Source organism: Lissotriton vulgaris, chromosome 1_1 (assembly GCF_964263255.1).
Source record: "Lissotriton vulgaris chromosome 1_1, aLisVul1.2, whole genome shotgun sequence".
NCBI lineage: Eukaryota > Metazoa > Chordata > Amphibia > Caudata > Salamandridae > Lissotriton > Lissotriton vulgaris.
In genome coordinates this window covers 1,072,936,443-1,072,959,382 of record NC_141685.1, presented here as the reverse complement: position 1 = coordinate 1,072,959,382, position 22,940 = coordinate 1,072,936,443, and the positions used below count along the sequence as shown (strand labels likewise).

Here is a 22,940-nt window from a genome sequence, read left to right as displayed (position 1 = left end):
TGGCCCCCCTCAGGCCCCGGCACGTGGTGACGTTCGTGTCCGCCTTCACGCGGGCAGGTAACAGCCTGAGGAGGTAAGAGGGAGAGCTGGGGTATGACGGTCTCATCTGTACCAGGGGTGCGCAGGTGTCGGCGCTGCCCAGCCGCCCCCATACCAAGTCACACGTCTAATTGCAAGAGTTATCAGTGTCAGGAGTGTTGTGTTAATGCAGGCCCCATCAGGACAGGCAGGGCTCTGAGGCCCGGGGGAGGGGGGGGTGCAGTTCTGCGCGGTGGCAATGTGAGAGGCGTGATGGGATACAGGCTGACCCTCTCCGGAGGAAGGAGGTCCAGGGGAGACCTTAAAAAGAGACCGCCAGGAGCAAAGGTAGAGAAACCGGGGGGACACAGAGAGAACAGAGGAGAGGAGGGCGGTGAGGGGGAGAGCGGTGAGAGGAGGTGAGAGCGGATAACTGGGGAGAAAAAGGATAGGACAGAGGTAAGGGACAGAGAGAAGAAGAGAACGGAAAACAGAGAAAATAGATAAAGGGGAGAAAGAAAATAGTGAGAAGGAAAGTAGAGAGAGACAGGGTAAAGGAGGAGAAATGGGGAAATCGAGAGAGAAAGAAGAGATGCTGAGGCAGAGGGAAGGGGGAAAGAAAGATGTGAAACAGGGGTAGAGGGAGAGACAAACGGAAGAGAGACTGCAGCAGAAAAGACGGGAAAAAAGAGAAAGGTGCAGCTATGGAGGCCATGGCACACCAGGAGGGATATAAGTTTAGGTAGTCAATAAAAAGCGAGTGAAGGAAGGGGCGAGTGAAACAAGGAAGAGAAGAACGTGAGAGGTGGGGGACAAAGGTGCAGTGGAAAAAAAGGCAGAGGGAACAAGAAAACCAGAAAGCAAGGCTGGATATTTAGGGAAGACGGAAGGAGAGTGATTGGAGGGACAGTAGTCTCAGAGGGTAGAGCGTAATAAGCGCGATCTGCGCGAGATTACACATGCGTAATATAAAGCATTGTACAGCCTCTTGCATTGCCCATAGGATAGCCCAAATGCACGCAAATCCCTTTTGGAATTCTTAGAATCTCCCTAATTGCGAATACTTTCACATAAATATACTGAATACACACTGGAGGTTGGTGTAGATCAGAAACTTCACATTGGCAGAGGGTGTGGTGGTTTGCAAAGTCAGGTATAAGAAGCTACAAGTTAGTATGTAAGTATTTAAAAATCTATCTAAGACATTTAAAAAGTGCCCTTAGACACCCAGAAACAATTAGTACCGAAGAAGGCGCCCAAGGCTAACACCTGCATCGGTCGGTATATCTAACATAACATGTGTTTGTCGTTCCTCCCGCACCCTTCCAATTGTCAGCCTCCCTAGCAGCTTTGGTCAAAAAGCCACCTAGTCAAAGCTAGAGGTGACGAAATGCTGTTTAGTGTAAATGAATACCAGCTTCCAAGCTTGCCCGAATACTGTGATTCTGAGCAAATAATTGTGTCTCTCTGAGCCACCTGTCCCTCAACTGCCAAAATCCATGAGAGCTAGCCGCTAGAAGTGGCTCAATTCACAGTGGGCACTACTAAGTATTGATTAGTAACTTTGCGCACTTTGTGTTCCCGAGTGCTGTGCTACGCGCCATAAAGCGCTTCAAGGGGTAGTAGGCAGTATATAAATGCATTTACAAAAAACACTTTCAGTCGCGGTGTGACCAGCGCGTATTGTGGACTGTTTCAGTCCTCTCAGCTCACTGAAAAAGGAAGAGGTAACAGGATAACCAGAAAGCAAGGCTGGATATTTAGGGAAGACGGAAGGAGAGCGATTGGAGGGACAGTAGTCTCAGAGGGTAGAGAGACGCAACAAAGAAAAAGTGAAAGTGCGCCATGTGCGTGTTACTGCTGATGCAGTGCAGGGTCCCCGGGAGCTCCCGATATGATCTGGAGCTGACGGGGGGAGGAAGGGAGGGAAAGTGAAAGCGCGCCATGCACGTGCTGTGTTGAAATGCCAGCCCTACACGGGGACCGCAGATGTACACGTGTACGGAGTGCACATCTCCTGTCCGTACGCGTGCACATCTTATGTCTCCCTTCCGCCCAAAAAGCAACGACAATAGATCTAACCAAGGCGAGCAGCGCATGCGCTGCATCGCTAGGCAAGACCTAAAAAGGCAACAAACTACTTAGTAGACAGCATTATTAATTAGGATACATCTAGAGGTCAGGTAGAAAGGGCTACCTTCAAAGCTGAACATCACAGGCATAGGTGTCTTATTAAGGAGAAGCCCTTGACTTAACTAACACCTTTTTTTTTTTTAACGAGCAGAGGCAGTTCCCTTCTGATTTACTTTAGGTACAGTGCGTTTTCACAGGTTGATATTTCCTTCCCACACTTACTTCAGCTCCTTCATGGCGATGAGCAGTGGGTCAGTCTCTCCTTCCAATTCCACCATCACAGGAGCGCACATCCTATGGCAGAATGGACAGAGATAATAATTAAAGGAAAACGTTTAAGCAATATGTAAACCTTTAGGCGCATACTCAAAGCCGCATTGTGCCTCCAAGACCAGAACGAGCAGGAATTCATGTTTTATCATACTCTCCGCAGTCAATTTCCATAACACTAGAATAATTTCAGGAGCCCAGATTAAGACAAGAAAATAAGACATATGAAATGTGTTTGATATGAACGGGCAGTTGGAGATAATTAACGTACTATATTTTGTTTAGCTTAAATTTCCTAAAAAATAAAAGGCAAAAAACCTGGCATGATCTTGCCCTGGCTTAATTACTGCAATGCGTCTTCCCATCTTTGACATTGAAGCTGCAGAACATGGTGGTTCATCTTCCAAACGCCCTACACAAGTACAATCTTCAATGGCTGCCACTATAGCAGCTTCATGCTGCAGGAAGGTGCAGATCTGCCCCATCTTCCATTGCTGGTAACATAAAACACAAGTGTTCCCCGGAGATCGAGCTCCCTCGCTTCAAGGAGCATTCTGTTGAGATCGATTTTACAGGGTCTATGGCACCACATTCTGCAATGCCCTTCAGCTTCAACTTTGTCACATCGCTCATTACTTACTCTTCTGCAGAGCTCTGAAATAAAAATATTTTGCTAGCGGCATACTTGTGATGCCCGTTTCATTTTGCATTCACGTTTTCCTGTTTTTCATGCCATTTCAGTGAGTTGTGATCAGTAAGCACATAAATAAAGAGGAGTAGAGGTCCTTCATGTAGCATGGATAGTATAGTTAGGCATAGGTCTCAGGCAATTAAGCATACAAGGGCTGAGAGGACTTTTTTTTACTCTAGTACAAGTGTCGCTCAGACATATAACAGGTACAGCATTAGCAGTCACAATGCACAAGAAAACGTATAGCACATGCAGTGCATCTGCTTACACACAAACGCACATACAGACTACAAATCGCACAAAAGTTATCCGGAAGGAATAGGAGAACTCAATCCTGCAGCACAGCAAAGGAGAAAATAGTGTTGTGGGCAACACGAGTCGCAAGGCTGTGCTATGGCCTGAACTAGGCACATTGTAGATTATGTACCACAAAACAAATAGAGATGCTTTTCTACTTCCATCCTCTCCCTTCCGTATGCTGAACAGTTCCTTAACCAGCAAAACCACCCAGCCAAAGGATGAACGTCACACAGAGTAAATAAAGCCCACCTCAAGAGCCCTATAGTTGCATCCACTATAGGTTCGGGACACCTAACCAATCGAAAACCAATATCTGAAATTATAGAAGCACTTCTGCTCATGGAAACATGTGGCATTACTTTGCATTTAACAGGATCAGATCCCATGGCTTGCCCCACTATGCTCGGTGGCATTATACATTTGTAAACAGCAATAAAAGCACTCTTTGCAAAGAGCCAAATTATGTGAATCTTTGTTTAAGTCCATCTCTGGATGTTCAACCACTAGTTCTCCCCCAAACCCAACAAAAGGCCGGTGTGAGGGGAATAAACAGACAACAAGACCTTTCCTTAATACCCAGAGCAGGTTGTATATCTGTTTCAGTGCAGATATACTACCTTCACTGAACAACCTGCAAAGCACAAGTACTCATGACGTATGGGCAGCAAGAAGCAAAAAACTTAAGCAAACTGTAGGAGACCCATGTCCAGCTTACGCGATCTGAAGGGCGCGTGTTCCCAGAACCCGGGCACGCTCGTACTTGGTCATGTAGTTGGTTGTGATTCGCTTTTGGTTGGCTTGCTGCCCTTCTCCGGAGGGTAAGACTTCCACTCGCTCATGGTCTTCCTGGGTACAGGAAAGAAGGAAGATATTGGGGATTTTGAGCCACATGGAAAGACTAGTCGCATATCATGGACATCTTTTATTTCTTCACACAGGGGAAGCAGAAGCTGCTGAGGGGAGACAGACATAACGAGGAGTAAAGCATGGTGTGTAGACAAGTGAGTAGGTCAGCAGCGGAGAGGAGCGGCTCGAGAAATGGGAAAAAAAGAGAGCACAAGACCTGCAGAGCAGACCAACACACAATAGGCGGACTAAAAATTACAAAGGAGAGATGGGCATGAAGGAAGTGGGGGAACATCGGGCAAAGGTCAACAGCATAGAGAAAAGGGGAGGGGTGTCAAGAAGAGCCAGGGAGAGTTTGAGGGAGGAGGTGGGGTTAAGACACAATCGGAGAGTTCAGAAGCTTCACAGAGTGAAGCAGTGGGCAAGGAAAAGAAACTGCAGAATAGGGCAAGGGCAGAAAACTGAACAAGAAGACAGAAAAGTACTGTTAAAGGGAGACGGCTGAACACAGAGGGAAAAAAAGGGAGGCCAGGAAATGCTGTAACATGGATTTACCGATTAACAAGTGAGTGAAAAAGTTCACTACTAGGCCGAGCAAGGTTAAGGAGGGGAAAGCAAAACAGTAGGGAAGTAGAAGACTAGACAGCAATGAGAGGACAAGCGTGTGGTGCAGAAGCAGAGCAGGAAAAACTAGCAACAGCAAATAGGTTAGGAGACAGAAGGGTGACGGTAAGACAAGCAGAAACTAGAGAAGCAATTTTAGCAATACATTAAACCACTGAGGCAAACATTGTACAGAATCTAACGAAAGGCAGTTTAAGTTATCTGCATACATTTTCACTTCAAAGAATGTTTGTTGCAAAGCTATTTGCAGCATTAATATCACATTTTCCAAACAGTGACTGGCTTATTTGGAAGTTCTAGTGGCTAAAAGAGAAATGAAAACTTGAACGAAACGGTGTTGTTTGGAGTGCCTCTGACCTGTTGCCCATTTTTTTTTATCCACGTGTGATCTATAGTGCAAGTACAATGCTTTCAGTGTGTTCCAAAGTCTGATACATCCAACAACATACCTCCTCTGCATTGTCCAAGTCATCGAGCCCTTCATCCTCCTCAACATCATCAAAATCATCTCCATCGAAGCTACAAGAGAAGGAAAATAATTGTACCATACGAGTCAGAGCGGAATTTAATGAGGAACAAAGAATGACAATATGACTAGCCCTCAAAGGTGCACCTCCCTCCATGCTATGATCCTGCCCATTATTGCATCTTCTCTCTATACTTTGCCGTTATTCCTCATCCCCCATATTGCTACCTTAATACTTATTTATGCCTTCATAATGGCTCCCCTCTCTCAAGAGCAATAACTTTCCATCAATATACTTGCCACTTCCATTCTCCACAATAACAGAACACACACACATACCGGTCCTCTTCATTTAGCTTGTCAAAGTGTTGAGCTCTAGCATAAAAACAAGTCCTTCAAGGACTGGAAAAGTTAATAGGTCTGGCAAATGCTGCTGACCGTTTGAGCATGGCTATTGTATAAAGGCAAGTTATATATGAAAGCAAGCAGTGTCAAAAAAGCAACATTTATACATATTTTGATTTAAAAGCACATTTTGCGCCATATAAAAAAAGAAAGTCCTGTTATCCCCCGACCTTAAACTTTAGTACATGAATTGCACGTGGCTTCACTGCAATGTCATGAAACACACTAGCACCAAACGTATAAAGTTTAGTAAACCTAAACGCTGAAGCATTCTGTAGCAAGTCCCCCGGCATGCTTCCAGAAGGCTTTCGTATCGAGCAATGAAAACCCTCGCTAATCACTCCGGTCTTCAAAAGGAACAGGGCCCTACTAAGGGCAGTCTGATGTTTGCCAAGGCCAAAAGCTGACACACATCAAGAGAGCACTGAAATGCCTACTATGCATCTTCAACTGCCGAGAGGAGGTTGTCAATAAAAAGAACTGCCACTCCATGGCCATGTGTGCTAGTATATAGCGTTTTGTGAAGCTGATGCATCCAAAAAAAACATATATGAATATATAATATATATATATATACAATTTAAAAACAAATAAACAACAAAAAAAATGCACACGTGTAAACCAGTAGGGTATTTTGCACTGCACTGTCTACAACGAATCACAGACACGGTTGCGATGGGAAAGCAGCTCCTCCAGGAGTGGGGAAGGAATGCTACTTGACAATGTCTAGTAAGGATACTAAATAATGTTACATACAATTCCATTTAACTTTCTTCAAAATGCGTGCCATACGCCACTGGTCATGAAGTAGTCAAAATTCCTGTTGGAAGTTTGCAACACCACCGCAAACCTAATGACTTCACTACCAGCTTCACAGACGTGCAAAATGATTAATGCACCAGGACCTACATTTTACAATTGATGTATCGGAAAGGCATCCAACTATAAGACATCAGCACGTAGAACACTTTATCCTTGAATAATATTCTCATTAAATCTCCAGAAGCCCTTTACATAAGCAAAGAACTAAAAACAAAGCACAACTTTCAATTAACAAGTCAAAACCCGTCTCTGGCTAACGAAGGAGAAACCATCTTCACCGGATAACATAGGATACTTTATTCTCTTCAAATGTGCATGCTGTGCACCAGTGTCAACCCAAACCTATTAAGTATATATTTAGGACTAAAAAGAAGGATGAAAAAAGTTCAAGACATGCGAGCGTTGCAACAGACAACAGTATCTTTTTCAGCTTGGTGCTAATAAACACAAACTGACACTCGACCCCGACATGTTCGATTGCCTTATTAAGTGGTGAAGAATGCATTTTTGTGCTTTGCCTGGCATGAACTTTTCATGAGACTATAAAAACGGGTCGTAAATGGAGGTTCCAGTAGAGAAAGAGTAATTGGTATGACTGCCAAGCCATAGTACTCCTTGCAGCACCCCTTCACTGCCCCACACTGCAAATATATCTTTCCTACAATCTGGTACTTACATTTTTGCACCTCAAGAGCCAGAATATCGCAATTTGATGCGCTTTTTCTTGGATCCACGGCCCAAATTGGCAGTACTTTAAACCCAGAGGGCCAGAGCATTGCTTGTAAACATCAAATAACGTTAAACCAGGGTTGGGTGTGGCAAATTATGCACAAAAACTGAATTAAGATGGCAAGAGAGACACAACATGTACCATGCTGCGGACTAGCTGCAATAGATTGTCTCTGGGGAAAAGGCCTTGGAAAGTACCACAATGCTTTGAGAAAGACTGAAAACACACAGCATGAAATTCATGGTCAGCCCCAAGAAAGTAGGAGAGTACAGATCTAAGTTCAAGAAAAATCAAACTATGTGAAGCTAAGAGAATCTTGAAAAAGAGCCCTACAGAAGATAACGGGTAGGTACAATTAAATACGTTATACAGTTAAACAGTACAAGGAAAAAAAATAAACAATTGTTAAGTCAAATTAAAGATTTTTTTAAGGAATGGATAATGGAAAATATTACAAACCTTATACCCACACAAGTAGGACACCATTTAGTTTTAAGAAGGTTACGCAGGAAAAAGACACAGTACATGATGGACAAGCAGACACCAGTAAAGGAGGTAGGTCCAATTCAAACGCAGGGGAAACTGGGAAGGGGAGACCAGTCCAACTAGGACTATCCTCTCAGTAGAGGCGACACAAAGAGAGCAGCTCAATTAACATGTTTTCTTCTCTAGAAAACATACAGTTTCAACCTGGGAAGCAAGTCTCAGTAAATCCCACAGAGTGTACATGCACACTTACACCAACAGAATAACGCTGTTAGCTCCAAATTGCGAGTATTACATTTTTTGCTCCTCATCTGCCTTTGTTTGGCAGGAATCGGATGTTGCTGAGCTTCCAAAACAAAAAATCATTCCTGTGCATACGTTAGCGGCTCGAATTTAAGTTTTCACCATAATAAATACATTCTTGCAGAAACCTCTCTACACAAGTATCTTCTTCTAACAGGTTTGTCTGGAACCTTAAGCTACCCATCCCAACTAAAGTGGAGAATGGGAGGGCAAGTACTTAAAGTCAGCATTAAAGACTAATACAGGGGGCGTGGCCAAGATGGCGGTGTGAGCGGACGTGCCTTGCTGAGCTCCCGCCGCCGGTCACTGAATTTAGCACCAACTTAGCACTTGCCCGGCCGTGAGCAGCCCCGGGGGGCCCCTGGCACCAGCGCCACAGCAGCGGCGACCTTCTGGCCCGGTTCTGAGACCGGAGGCAGCCTGACCCTTGCGGTATTCGGCCGCGGAGACAGCGGCGGTTGGGGCCTAACGCACTCCACGAGTCAGGAGCGCGAACGAGAGTGAGGCCGAGGAGGGAGGAGCCACAGTGCCGCCTGAGATCGCCCGAGGCGGGCATCAGCAGAGGCGGCCGGTCCGGCCCGCGCGGAGACGTGCAAGGCTTCTCACGGTCCCACGTGGAAGCTTCTGCGGACCTGCCGCCCCCATCGGTGATCGGAGCGGACACTGCCCGGGCTGCCGCCGGCTCCCGTCACCAGACCTGGCGGAGCCGCCTGGAGGACCCGCGCGAGCCCCTGGACCCGACTCACAGCACGGGGGGGGGGGGGAGGGGCGAGACAGTGACACCGGCCCCCTCCTCCCCTCGCAAAACGCCCGCGTCCCGGCCCGCCTGGCCGGGAAAGAGTCAGCGCGAGAGGCGCGGTCCCCAACAACAACCCGCCATCTTAGGCGTCCATGCACTGAGGCCGCGGTGAAGCGCGACATCGGCCTGGCCCGCGCCCTGCGGCCGCTTGCACCGTGCGTTGCACTTGGGACCAGCCACCCTCCTGCCCACTTTCTCGCACTGCTGCCCTGCGCGACGGCCCTCGCGCCTGCACGGGATCCGCCCGGGGGCTGCGTCTGGGGGGGCACAACGAGAGTGGAGCCATCGCGCCGCACACAGCGCCTGCCTGCACGTGGGGAGCTTGACAAATAGCCCAGCCCTGCACTCTCACTCATGCTGTAGGCTTGGGCGGCGAATCCAGCACTAGCCCGGATACCGGCCTGAGGACACTCCTGAACACCACGGCGAGAGGAGGACCCCACCCCCCGGCGTAGCTCCCACCTGCGTGGAGAACCCCTAGCGGAGCCCTCACACCTGGGCCCTCACTGCGAGAGCCGCATTGCGACGCCGGCACCCGGCTGGACACATAACCAACACTCAGGGCGCGCCACCTCTCCGCTACCCACGTGCCGGACGCCCAGAGACACGGCGGCATCAGCGGCCTGGGCCAACGGTGCTAGTAACGGCCTCTTGCTGGGCAGGGGACACTGTAGGGACCATGTCCAACGCTAGGACACGGAAAGACCGCTCCATCGCCGAGCTCTTCACCCCCGGCGCCGTGGGGAAGAAGGCGGATGTCGCAACGACCAGCCACCGCGCGGGCTCCGAGAAGAAGAGCCAAGCCTCGCCAGCCCAGGGACAGACAGACCCGGAGGGCCCAGTCACGCGCTCCTTCCTGGAGTCGCTCTTCATGGGGCTGCGCGGAGACATCCAGGAGCTGAAGAAAGAACTCCAGGACGAGATAAAGGAGGTGCGCTGGGACGCCGACGCCATTGGTGAGAGAGTAGCGGAGCTAGAGACGAAGAGCGATGCACGGGATATAGAAATTGAGGCGCTGAGACAGGAACTGGTGCGCATACACGACCAGCAAGTGGACCTCCAGACGCACGCCGAGGATTTGGAGAACCGCTCCAGGCGGCATAACATCAGGATCCGGGGGGTGAAGCACTCCCCAGACACGGAAGACCTCTTTCAATTTACTCAGGGCCTGTTCAATCACATCCTAGGCCGGCCGACAGACTCTCCCTTGGGCCTGGACAGAGTGCACAGGACGGGCCCACCTAGAGCGGCAACGGCCCACCCAGCGGACATCCTCGTATGCGTACAGGACTTTCGGACCAAGGAGGAGATCCTCAACCAGGCGCGCCAGATGGCGCCGGTGACCTATGGCGCACATTCCCCTGCTCTTTATCAAGATCTTGCAGCGCTGACCCTGGAAAAGAGGCGCATCTTCCGACCCGTCACAGCAGAGCTGCGGAAACGCCACATCTCCTACAGCTGGGGACACCCCTTTAGACTTGTGTTCAAGATGGGCAATAATCTTCACCAGATCCGCTCCCTCAGGGAGGTGTGCAACCTCCTGAACATTGAGGAACCGACTGAGGCTGAGAACCCGGTGGCGGGGGGCACCCCCAGCGAGGAAGCGCCGGGACGATGGAGGCAGCAGCGGCGGCGACATAGACCGCGGCGTCCCGCCACCAAAGAGATAGCAGAAGGACAACGAGCAGCAGTGGAGACCGTCGCACAAGGCCTTGTGAATCAAGAAAACGACTGACCCCTGGCCAGGGACTCACAGACCTACGGGGTTACGGCTCAGCCGGGACTGCTCACTCCGGCGGCGGGGGCGAAGCCTCGCTAGCCCGCACTAGTTCTTCGCCATCCCTTCGACGGCCGACCTGGACGGAGACGTGCACTGTCCGCCGTCACCGTCGCCATCGCCTACACTCCAAGTGTTTCCTTTACCACAGGTCCAGCGGACATTCACCTGGATCTGGGACTATGATGGTTCAGACTTCTTTCTGGTTGAGTTGACATGGGCAGAGGGTGGGGGTGGGGGGGGAATTGCATCGGTGCTTGCACCCTTCTCAAGGTTCGAACATCGCGTCAACGGGGGTTGGGGGGAGGGGGGAGTTGCACCAGTTGGGGTCGGGGGGGAGTTGGGGGAAGAAGGGGAGGGTTGGGGGGGCTCTCCTTGTCCAAGGGATTCTACCACCACTAACGGACTCGGTAGGACTTCCGGCACAGTGTCTTCCATGGTCCATCAGCTCACGCCCGCCACCTCCAGGTGGGACCTAGCATCTCCCCAACTAACTCGGACATGACACGACACATGACAGTGCTCTCGCTTAATGTGAGGGGGCTCAACAGTCCGAACAAGCGCAAAGCAATACTGTCCTTCCTCGAGCGTTCCAAGGCGGACATCTGCCTCCTCCAAGAAACACACCTTGTCCGTAGCGACCAGCACAGACTCAAATCGCGCGCCTTTCCATGGCAGTTCTTCTCCTCATCCCTGAAGAAAGCAGCTGTGGTAGCGATTCTAGTAGCTAAGTCATTCGAGGGGAGGGTCCTCCAGAAGGAGGCTGAAATTAAAGGGCGGCTTCTACTTTACAGCTTCCAGATTGCAGGCCATACTCTACTCGTAGGCTCGGTCTATGCCCCGAATGAGGGGCAGGAAAGGTTTTTACACACAGCGTTGGAGGCCTCAACCTCCACCACACACACGCACTTACTACTGGGTGGAGACCTCAACATTGTATTTCATAACACAGCAGACCGATCAGGCCAGATATCCGGGCAAGTAGGGGCACTCACAGCTGCAGGACACGCACACATAGCGGACTTGGGCCTCATAGACTTATGGCGACATACCCATCCCCAGACGACGGCCTACACATATTATTCGGCGGCGCGCAAGACTTATGCGAGGCTGGACTATTTTTTATGCTCCTCTCAACTGGCGCTGCAGGTCAAAGAGGTGGAGATAATGCCAGCCGCGCTGTCGGATCACTCCCCGGTGGTAGCGACATTTCGAGTGGGGACCACCCCAGCTCCGCAACGATACTGGCGGCTGCGTGATGGCCTTTTGCAGCTGCCCGATACCCAAACGCGGCTCACGACCGCGATTGACCACTTTTTGGACCACAACACCAATGACGACACCACCAAAGCCACTCAATGGGCGGCCCTCAAGGCGGTCCTACACGGTGAACTTATCTCCATTGCCACCGCCAACAACAGAGAAAGGGCTCTAAAGCGTGCCGAGCTTACCCAACGGGTGGCGGAACTGGAACAAATGCACCAGCTCACAGGAGCGGCAAGGGCATGGCGCCAATTATGCGCCGAGCGGAAAATGTTGGCCGCGCTAGACCAGGACGTAGCGGAATACGCCGCTATGCGCCTAAAGCACGCCTATTACACCGGAGGCGACCGCTGCGGGAAGCTTCTGGCGAGCAGACTGCGGGCGCAAACCCAACGACAGCAGGTGCGCTCCCTCCTATCTGCTAGTGGCGGCCAGATCACGGAGGACGCGGCAATCGCAGCGGCCTTCGGCAACTTTTACGCGGCGCTATATGATGCGGACCACTTGGACCCTGCTGCCGGGCCGACTTATTTGCGGGGCGCGGAGCTCCCCACCCTTACCCAAGCCCAAACGGACTTTCTGGAACGGCCCATAGGCCTGGAGGAAGTCATCTCTGCAATTGCCTGCCTCAAAGTGGGGAAATCCCCGGGCCCCGACGGCTTTACTGCAGCCTTCTATAAGACCTTTTGTCAGCAGCTTGCCCCCCTCTTGCGCGACCTGTTTAACACTTTCGACACGCCTGGTGCCATACACCCAGACCTGCTAGAGGCGTCAATCTCTGTAATTCCCAAACCGGGCCGCGACCCGACAGCGTGTGGCTCGTACAGGCCCATCTCGCTGCTGAATGTAGACTTGAAACTCTACACCGGAATACTGGCAGGCCGCATTGCACCATACATGCAGCAGTTGATAGACCCAGACCAGGCAGGCTTTATCCCCCAACGGCAGACCAGCGACAACACCAGGCGAGTGCTGCACCTCATTGAGGCCAGGTCGCGCACTAAACCGGGCTGCATGCTCCTCACCATCGATGCAGAGAAAGCATTCGATAGGGTGCATTGGCCCTACCTCGACCAGGTTCTTCGCCACTTCGGGTTTGGGGAGAAACTCCGCCACCGCATCTTCAATTGCTACCGCCGGCCCAACGCCACCGTGAGGGTGAACGGCCATATTTCCCCGAGATTCGATATTGGCAGAGGCACGCGCCAGGGGTGCCCACTATCGCCGCTCCTATTCGCACTGTACATGGAACCGATGGCTCAGAGGGTGCGACAACATACGCTCATCTCCGGCATTAAATTTGGTGCTGACACGCACAAAATCAGCCTGTACGCTGATGACATTTTGCTGTCACTCACCGACCCGATGCAATCCCTGCGTGCTCTCTTTGTGGAGCTTCATACCTTTGCCCTGGCCTCGGGTTTTAAGATCAATGAAGCTAAGTCTGAAGCCCTGAACATCTCCCTGCGCCCGGACGTAGTGGCCGAGATTAAGTCCGAATTCAAAATACTGTGGTCAGATGCAGCCGTCCCGTACCTGGGCGTCCGTCTGGCTCCTACTGTGCGGGGTACTGCGCGAATCAACTATGAGGCGCTCACAGTCAAACTCCGGGAGCAGCTCCGGAGATGGAAGCCGCTTACACTTTCGTGGCTAGGCAGAATTGCCGCAGTCAAAATGACACTGCTACCGCAGATCTTATATCTGTTCCAGACGCTCCCCTTGAATCCCCCAGCCGGCTGGCTTCAACAGACCCAATCGGAACTGTCGCGATTCATTTGGAACGGCCGCCGACCGCGGTTTAAGCATACCCTCGCCACGTTGCCCCCAACGAACGGGGGGGGTCGGTGTACCCGACCTCACCCTGTACTTCCAGGCGGCGCAACTACGCACCTTCGTGGAGTGGTTTCAACTGGAGTCCGGCAAACACTGGCTCTTCCAGGACCAGGCGGTGCAGGAAAGGCACGCCCTGAAGAGTGCGCCCTGCCCTCGCCAACATCGGCCCCCTAATCTGTACGCCTCTGAAATCACAAGCACCGCCCTGAGAGTGTGGGACAGAGTGGCCGTGGCCAGGGGACTGACCACCTTTCCCTCGCCTATGACCCCCATTTTCGAAAATCCTGACTTCACACCAGGCTTGGATGTCGGAGCGTTTACGACCTGGCGGTCGACGCCCTGTAGGGCGGCGGGCCATATGTTCGACCTCAATGGGATCCTCCCGTTCCACCAGGTCAAGGCGGACTACGGTGTGGCCGAATCGGAATGCCTACCGTACCTGCAGGTGCGGCACTGGGTGCTCCACCCCTCGATCCAGCCTGGTGCCCAACGACACCTCACGCCTTATGAAAGGTGGCTGCTGACACGCACTTCAGATAAAAAATTGATTTCGGACCTTTATCAGCAGTTGCTCCTCACTCAGGCACACACATACAACGCGGGGCAGGTCAGGTGGGAGAGGGACCTGGGGCGGCAGCTCACAAGTAAAGAATGGGAGGGGGTGTACCACAGAGCCAGACATTCAGCACACCACACCGGGCTCACCGAGACACTAACTAAAGTAGCCACGTACTGGTACCACACCCCTGAGAGATTACACCAATGGGATGCCCGAGTTAGCGATAGGTGCTGGAGGGGGTGCGGGAAGCTAGGAACACTGGAACACTTGCTGTGGAGCTGCGAGGCGCTTCGCCCCTACTGGGACCCTATCCTGGACCTCATAGATGCACATCTAGATACACAGCTGCCGCGCTTCCCAGCATACATTATACTAGGCCTCCCGAACGCCCTCATGTATCCTCTGAAGTCCTGGAGGGGGCGGCTGATCGCACTGGCTCTGGGGGCTGCGGTCCAGAACATTGTGGCCCACTGGAGAGCGGCCCAGGCTCCGCAACAGCTGGGGTGGCTCCACCGGCTCTGGGCGATCCTGGGAATGGAGAAACTGTCACTGGCAGCGGCAGGGAGGGGGACGGAATTTGCGGAGCTCTGGCGACCATTCCTCGCCCTGCTTACGGGGGAATTCCGTGAGGTGAGCTGCCCACGCTACCTGCGCCTGCTGCGCCTTGCGGAAACACCTCTCCCAGAACCCAAGACACGCTCACACAAGCGCACAGGCCAGGCGAGCGCAGCACCACCAGACCATTAATGGAAGTCAGTAACCAACCGATTATTCCCGGACATGGACAAGGAGAGGGGAGGGTAAGGGTGGGAAGGGTAGGGGGGTTGTTAACGGTTTTATGGTGCTTTCATGTTGCACTAGTACTACATAGCTTGCACCTTTGTAGCACCTCTTAAGACGCGGCCGGCCCGGTTGGGTTGTAGGCGGCTTGCTGTGTTAACGAACAGTGTGGCCAGCTGGCCATGTCATGGGTGTCAGTGGGATCTCCGCTTTTGGCTTCCCCGAAGAGGGGCCGGCCCACATAACACATCGAGGTGCATATTGTTTGCCTGTGCTCAATAAAAGATTTAATACATAAAGACTAATACAGAGAATATAAAACAAATGCTAATCTCAATACAAATTCTAAGTCAATGAGGAAGAGAGTACTCATCTCAAGAATGGCAAAACCCCCCTCCCCGGCCGCATTCATTTGAACACACCACCACAGGTAGGGTGTATCCTGAGCAGCACATGAGCTGCAGTTGATTGGTGAATCAGGCAGGCAAGCCCCTAGTCCAGGTAGATCAAACACAAAGCTGAGACGGGACACAGGGGGCAAATTTATGCAACAGTATAAGGCCACTTGTAATTTTTAGGTCGAGCCTGGGCAGCACATGTGTTGCTCTACAAGGCATGATGTAGTAGAGTATGGCTTTGAAGCGCCGCTGAGTCTCCACCATATGTGTCATTGGCTTGTGTCATTGTCCTTCGTAAATGCTGGCTTCTGACTCATCAATAGGCTTGTTAGTCCCTCCTTAGTACCGCCTTGTCTTCATTTGTAACCTCCCATGAGGACTGGCCCTTTTACTTCTGTTACACTGTATGTCTGTGAACACTATTTTCTTTAATCTACTGCAGGCACGACATGCTTTCCTGCAACATTCAGCGCGCCATGTGCACTTTCACTTCCAAGCAGCCCGGGACAATGGCGGCCGCTTCTTTGAAAATAAATAAGTCTTGCATTTACAAGAGATTGTGCTATTGGCATTGTAAATGACAATGCTTTTTATTTATGTGTTAATTATCAAAACAGATAAATAAAAATCATTGTCATTTACAATGCAAATAGCTTAAACTCTCCCAAATGCGAGACCTATTGCATTGTAAATGCTTGTTCGATGAACACGCAGGATTTCTTGGACACAATGATAAAAACAAAAATTCCAACATGCTTAGTGCTTTTGGCAGTAAGCCCAGGACTTACTGGAAGAACCTAGTCCATGCATTTCCATGAATACGCAGGCCACCTCCAGGACACTGTGAAAATGATGTAAACTAGCTTCAAGCCATGAGGATACATTTAAGCAGGCTTCCTTTTTTCTGGCAACAAAATTAATCATGCTGGGTTCTGTAGTTTCAAGTTTTCAGTGAGTATACAAGGACCTTTAGACAATACCTATAATGGAAAACATTAAACTACAATTTCCAGTATGCTTAATGATCTTTACTGGAAGCCACCCCTTACTGCATGAAACCAGTAGAAGTGTATGGGTTTCAAGGAAAAGTCACCTTGAATTGATGTAATCTTCTGTGTGGTGCCTTTAGCTGTACTTTCATGTGCCTAGCCCTCATGACTACAGTGTTCCATGAAACTCCATGGGGAATACGCCATCTCTTATAGTTGCTCCTGGCAGCCAGAAGGAGCTGCAGTTTTCTACTAATAATGCATTTCTTCCACCCTACATTCCTGTGTCAGAAAGGCTAGATCATGACAAGATGCTAGTGCACATGGATGGAACTAATGTGGGAGAAGGCACAGTGTTTGGGAAAGATAACGCGGAAAACGAATGGTCTCAATTACACTCCGTCTATGTTCACAGCCAGAAACCAAGCCTGACCTATGAAGTAGATAAGGTGGGCAGCTATTGGCGTGGGTGGGAAGCAGGGAACTTGAAAGAAGTTGGGTGTATGAGCTGCGGATGGCGGACCCCCTATATAGTTCATTTATCACCCGGTTCCGTGCAGATATTAACAAATTCTTGGGGGAAAGGGGAATAAAAACGTTCCGCAAAAAAAACAAGCATTTACAATGCAATAGGTCTTGCAGCATTAAAGTTTGAGTTACTGGCATTGTAAATGACAATGCTTTGCATTCATTTTTTTTTAACCCCTCCCATGCTGGTGACGAACCCCCAGCCGTCACGCCCCGCGGTGGGTGTGTGCTGAAGACGGCTGGGGGTTTGTCACGGCCCGCCCTGTTCTTTTGTTTACCGCACAGCGGTAAAATCGCGGCAGCAGCGAAGGGCTTAATTTGCAATTGGTATATAAACATTGTTTGTGAATGGTTAGCTGTTGCTTATGCTAAGCAAAGTTGGCAGTAATATAGAGTGCTAGTCTTGCTGGTTATAAGCATGCTGATTTAAAGCACTCTGATACCTGTAGGTAAAGTTTGCGCTATATAAAAGTGAAAACAAATAAATAAATAATAAAAGCCTACCTGTACCACGTCCATTCTTATTCTGCAATGCCACATATCTTTGGGTCCCTGTACTTATTAACTGCACCACCACAAACCACAACAATACTGTGTGGAGAGGCACTCTGGGATTTCGGAGGGCGGCATGGGGTCAGACAGAAGGCAGCAATGTGCTGAACAAACTCTTACAAACATAAGCAGAGCCGTCATGTAGGTTGAGACCGGCACAAAACTGGAGAGTACATGTGCACCCCATTTCTGACAAGGCAGGCCTTTCATGGTTGACAGATTGTAGATGTAATACATTTTCCTAAAATCTTCACTAGACATGGCACGTGGTCACTGTTTTTTAAGCTACGAAGAGATCTTGATAAAATAGAGTACAACGCCTGCACTTTTAAGCGAGTTTCTGCCAAAGCAGCTGAAATGCTGCAAATGTTGCTGAAAACGGTGCCCTCTAGGGATATGTGTTGCACTAATGCACTATAGAAACAAGACTGGCCGCCTGCCTCACGAGAGCACAGGGGGGGCACTCTGCAGCTGCCAAGGGGCCGTCCTACACATAATAGATGCGTCATATATATTACTGAACATCCTGCGAATCTGGGCAAATCACTGAATCTCCCCGTGTTTAACAAAAAAATGAATGTGTCCTCATGTAATGCAGCTGGTGGTGCTGTGTAAAGCGCTCTGTTGGTGCTATATAAAACTCGGGGGAAAAAAAATATATATATATATATTTATATATTAGAGTAAACATCTGATCTGCTTTAACATATCTACCTGAATCACTAAATGTCTAACAGGCAAGGGCCCTCGGAATATGTAAGATCACTCACTGCAAAGTCACCGCACATTATAGCGCCTCCTCAGCTGTCATGTCTGAGGCTAGCTGCTAATGCACCATTTCCAAATTGAAAGCAGCTGAAGTGGCAGCCGCATGTGAGCTGCTTCACGGAGGCCTGGGGTCTCCTGGCTTCTGCTGCCATGTCACACTAGGATTCCCCACACGGTAATCCACGTCAGGGCCCACTGCCTACTATAGAGACCTTGTAATCCGGTGAGGACATGGATGGCGAGTCCGATCCTGCGGCACTTGGAGAAAGAGTCCAGTGGTGGCTGCTGGGAGCAATGGCAGCGCAGGTCACCCCCTGGGAAGGAATCCTGCGACCTGACTGAAGCGCAGAGGCAGCATTGGAGTGAGTGCCAGCAGAAATACAGACAACCGACAATCTACAAAGTGTGGGTGCGACAGTGGAAAAGAAGGAAATCTGTCGCCACAGGCAATGACGTGGAAGGTCCACAAACTAGAGAAAGTGCAAAAAGGGAGCTTTATTCCACAAATCCAATGGATTCAGAGGGTCAACCACAACTAACGCGTTACACTTCGACTCCGCGCTCAGTGTGCGTTGCACATGCGAGTCACATTACAAACAGTGACATCGAAGGAGTACGAACCCGCCACACGTAAATAGGTGTCTGCCCGAGCACGCGGCGCCGGATATGGAGTTCAGCCAACTTGCCATGGCTGGTATTAATACATCAAATGAATGCCCACCACACGTAAATAGGTGTCTGCCCAAGCACGCGGCGCCGGATATGGAGTTCAGCCAACTTGCCATGGCTGGTATTAATACATCAAATTAATGCTTCCAATGAATTCTGCTCTGCCTGCGGCCCGGCCTGTAATGTACGGAGGCTGAGAACTCTGTAGTCCCAATCTGATGCTGCTCTGCCGTTGGTGGTGAACGCGGATCACGTGATGCTGCCTTCCGTGAAGCCAGCTAGGAAGAGAGCAGTCATCGCGCGCAGCGGAGACGCTGGCGCCTTGAGCGTGCGCGTGACCAAATCCGCGCATGGCCAGCTCTTGTCGCTCCCTCTCCTATTGAGAATGCTGGGCGCGTGCCCAGCACTTGTCTCCCTTTGGCGGCTGAAACGATTGCAATAGTTCTCTGCCGAGACCTAAAAAGTAATAATAATTTGACCCACGGGGACTCACCGAGAAGGCAGCACAGGACATGGAGGCGGATATTAGTGAAAAAAAGATAGGGTTGGCAATTAGGGATATCCAGACTGGGAAGCACAGGGCCCGAATGGCCTGCCGTCAAAACTGTATAGGAAATAGGTGAGTGAACTGACCCCGCACCTGTTAAAACACGTTTCGGGAAGCGAGGCGTCTGGATTGTTCTCCAGAGGGACCAGAGACTAGCCAAGATCGTCATAATTTACAAAGAGGGGGAGCTGTATAGAGACTGTGCCTCCTACCGTCCAATATCGCTTCTAAATTTAGAAGAGAAAGTTCTCGCCAGACTCCTGGCTACCCGCATGAGGAGAACGAACTATAGAGAGGCTAATACACCTTGACCAGTGGGGCTTTATGCTGCACAGAGGGACTAGGCTGAACCTCATACGACTACACTCGGGTATTGAGAACACTGAGTAAGGGTCAGAGCTGGCGGTATCTCAATGAGACCAAGGCCTTCAATAAGATGGAGTAGGAATACCTGTGGGTTGTACTGGAGAGGGGCTTTGGCCCCAACTATATAGGGTGGGTACACATGCTTTAAAATAAACTGCTAGCTCAGGTGAGAGTAAATAAAAATCGGTTCCATCCCTTTCAGCCACATCGGGGAACCAGTAAAAATGCCCACTATCACAGATGCTCTTTGCCCTGGTGCTTGAGCGATTGGTGTTTTGGGCACGCTGACTCGCTGATTAGTGGTCTCGAGTGGGAAGCCAGAATTTACCTCTGTGTGGATGATATTTTGTTATTTGTATTAGAATCTGAGGTCTCCATCCCTAGACTGGTAAAAATATGGTACCTACTCATGGTACACAATTAATTGGGGGTGAGGGGTCCCTTCTCTATCCCCTATGTGCATGGACAGTGCAGCAAAATCTCCCAATGGAAACAGAGGGCTTTAAATATATCAGGGCCTCTATGTGACTAGACAACCTGAGCTTTTCCACAAGATCAATCTTTACTCCCTGCTGGACCAATTTAGAGCAGACGTATAGCGTTGGAGTGTGTTCCTTTTGCTGCTCCTTGGCAGAGAAACACACAAGATGATGGACGGAATGTTGCACAATGGCAAAACATTCACCCCCAGTCACAGATCTGGGTTAAATCCATCAGTATTTTGCTCACCAAGCCACCCCAGTTCAGACATGGCCATATGCAAATCAGTCTTGACCCTGTGCCTCATGGGAACAGTCCAGCCCGAACTGCCAAGCCATGTCTTCCCTGGACCGGAATCAAGCATCCTAGGACCGGTTTCTGGCTATCAGCCGTCTTCAGCCGATAGCTTGACTCCAGTGGCGTAGTGAGCACGGGACCCACATCTGGGCATACCCTTCCCACATAGGGTGAACAGCAAAACACACAAGATGATGGACGGAATGTTGCACAATGGCAAAACATTCAGCCCCAGTCACTGATCTGGGTTAAATCCATCGTTATTTTGCTTCACCCAGCCACCGCAGTTCAGACATGGCCATATGCAAATCAGCCTTGACCCTGTGCCTCATGGGAACAGTCCAGCCCGAACTGCCAAGCCACGTCTTCCCTGGACCGAAATCAAGCATCCTAGGACCGGGTTCTGGCTATCAGCCGTCTTCAGCCAGGATAGCTTGACTCCAGTGCCATTGTGCAATATTCCATCCATCATCTTGTGTGTTTTGCTGCTCCTTGGCAGAGAGTCAATGTACAAAATTATTGTTTTACCAAAATTACTTCATGTGGTGCAGAACATGCCATATATTGGATAAAACTCAAATTCTTCCGACAAGTAAATCAGGAAGTTAGACAGCGCTTGTAGGATGGGTGGGACCAGCCATGCTAGCATTGACCAAGCTTACGAGGAGTTGGTATGAGGTGGGGTAACGCCTTCCCGGACTAGGAAAAGAACTATTGGGCTTCACAACTGATACTGGTCATCGACTGGGTTTTCGCGCCTCTAACAGAGCCCTCAATAAGTGTGGACCGCAAGACCCTAGGACCCAGGGGCTTCCTGAGGACAGTATCCTCTAAGAGGGTTTGCATGTCTCCCACTTTACACAAGGGTTGCAGTTCGGTATGGTGGAGGTCAAATAGGTTATGGGGATAGCTCGGTCGGTCCCTGGAGACGACTCCTCTTTGGGGTAGCAACATTCTAGCAGAGGTGGGGATACTTAAAGGATTTGTCGGATGGAACCGGATAGGTATCTCAAGGTTGGGAGATATGTGGAGAGGAGAGGGTGGTACTGGGCTACCTGGGAAGTGTAACAAACTGATTGCGATATGGCACTAGAGAATTGTTTTTAGATACCATCAGCTGAGACAGGCATTGCAGGCTCATATAGAGATGGGCCAAACGCTGGAGGAATCCTCGCCACTGGAAGACAGTCTGTTGATAGAACCGCTCCTCACAAAAGCGATTTCCCTTACTTATAGTTAAAAAATGCCCCTATACCCTCAATAAGGGTCAAAGAAGCCTGGGAGGCAGACATTGCGGAAACAGAAGTTGAGGAATGTAAAAAGGCACTCCGAACACTCAGGAAGTGGCAGTTAGAGCCAGATTTAGGATGATCCAAATCTGTATACTTCACAGGTACTACTACAAACTGGTCAGTGGGTATGGCCAAAAGTGGGTCCCTTGTTGTCTGTGCCATAGGAGCCAATCTATACCTCACAAGTCTGAAACTGGCCTAGGGTTTCTTATGTTCACTGTAATATGACAGCCACCATGGACCTAAGATTTAAGGTTTCATTTGCACAGATGAGAACGCAGTTTTTTTTTCAAATTCACCAATTAATTAAACATTATAAGTTCTCTTATAGTTTGTAAATGTGTTGTATTTTCAATGTTATTTATTTGCTACTGCTGTTCATACATTCTCATACTACATGTACGGATTGTTGTGCCTTAAGAATATTAATAAGAAATTCTAAATGACTATTTGTCCATTTCTCTGCTCTTGCAAATCATTTTTCTTGTTTGTGTTGAACCACTCCTCTTCAACATGGCCTTAACACTCTACAGGTTATTCAGACACTTTTCCATTATGTTTTTTTGCATTGAGAGGGCTGCCAATCAACTGTATTATTAGAAGTGGGCCGACAAAGGTGCAAGTGTTCTACTCAATTCAGTTGCCAAAAGGGACAGCATGCCTCTCAAACGCACCTTTTTAAGCGTCCTGCCCAACTGTTCCTGGCGTACGCGATTACGGACAGTTACCTGAGCTTAGCTGCTGTGGTTTCTTTTCTGCATTCACTCCACTTTTGAAATCACTGAAAGGAGACTGCCACCCTTTTTGACTCTGTCGCATATGGCTACTCCCACTCTTCTTTTACGAAATTCTTTTTTACCCCTCAGTATGTTATCTACAAATTTTTGTAAAATACAAAACTGAAACCAATAAAGTACAAATATTGGTGAGTTGTGAGTACCTTTTTTGG

At 49.8% G+C, this 22,940-nt stretch overlaps 1 protein-coding gene across 2 annotated transcripts in view; it reads right to left on the bottom strand.

Moving 5' to 3' along the window:
• The window catches only part of POLR2F (RNA polymerase II, I and III subunit F), a 75,109-nt gene that overhangs the window by 9,131 nt on the left and 43,038 nt on the right, over positions 1-22,940 (bottom strand). Inside the window, exons 2-4 of one of the 2 annotated variants that reach the window (XM_086963238.1) lie at positions 5,332-5,401; positions 4,128-4,258; positions 2,374-2,445 (exon numbers count right to left, since the gene is read on the bottom strand). In XM_086963238.1, the coding sequence (XP_086819364.1) occupies positions 2,374-2,445; positions 4,128-4,258; positions 5,332-5,401 (273 nt within the window). The remainder of the gene's footprint in view (positions 1-2,373; positions 2,446-4,127; positions 4,259-5,331; positions 5,402-22,940) is intronic. The other variant, XM_086963246.1, reaches the window with a different exon arrangement.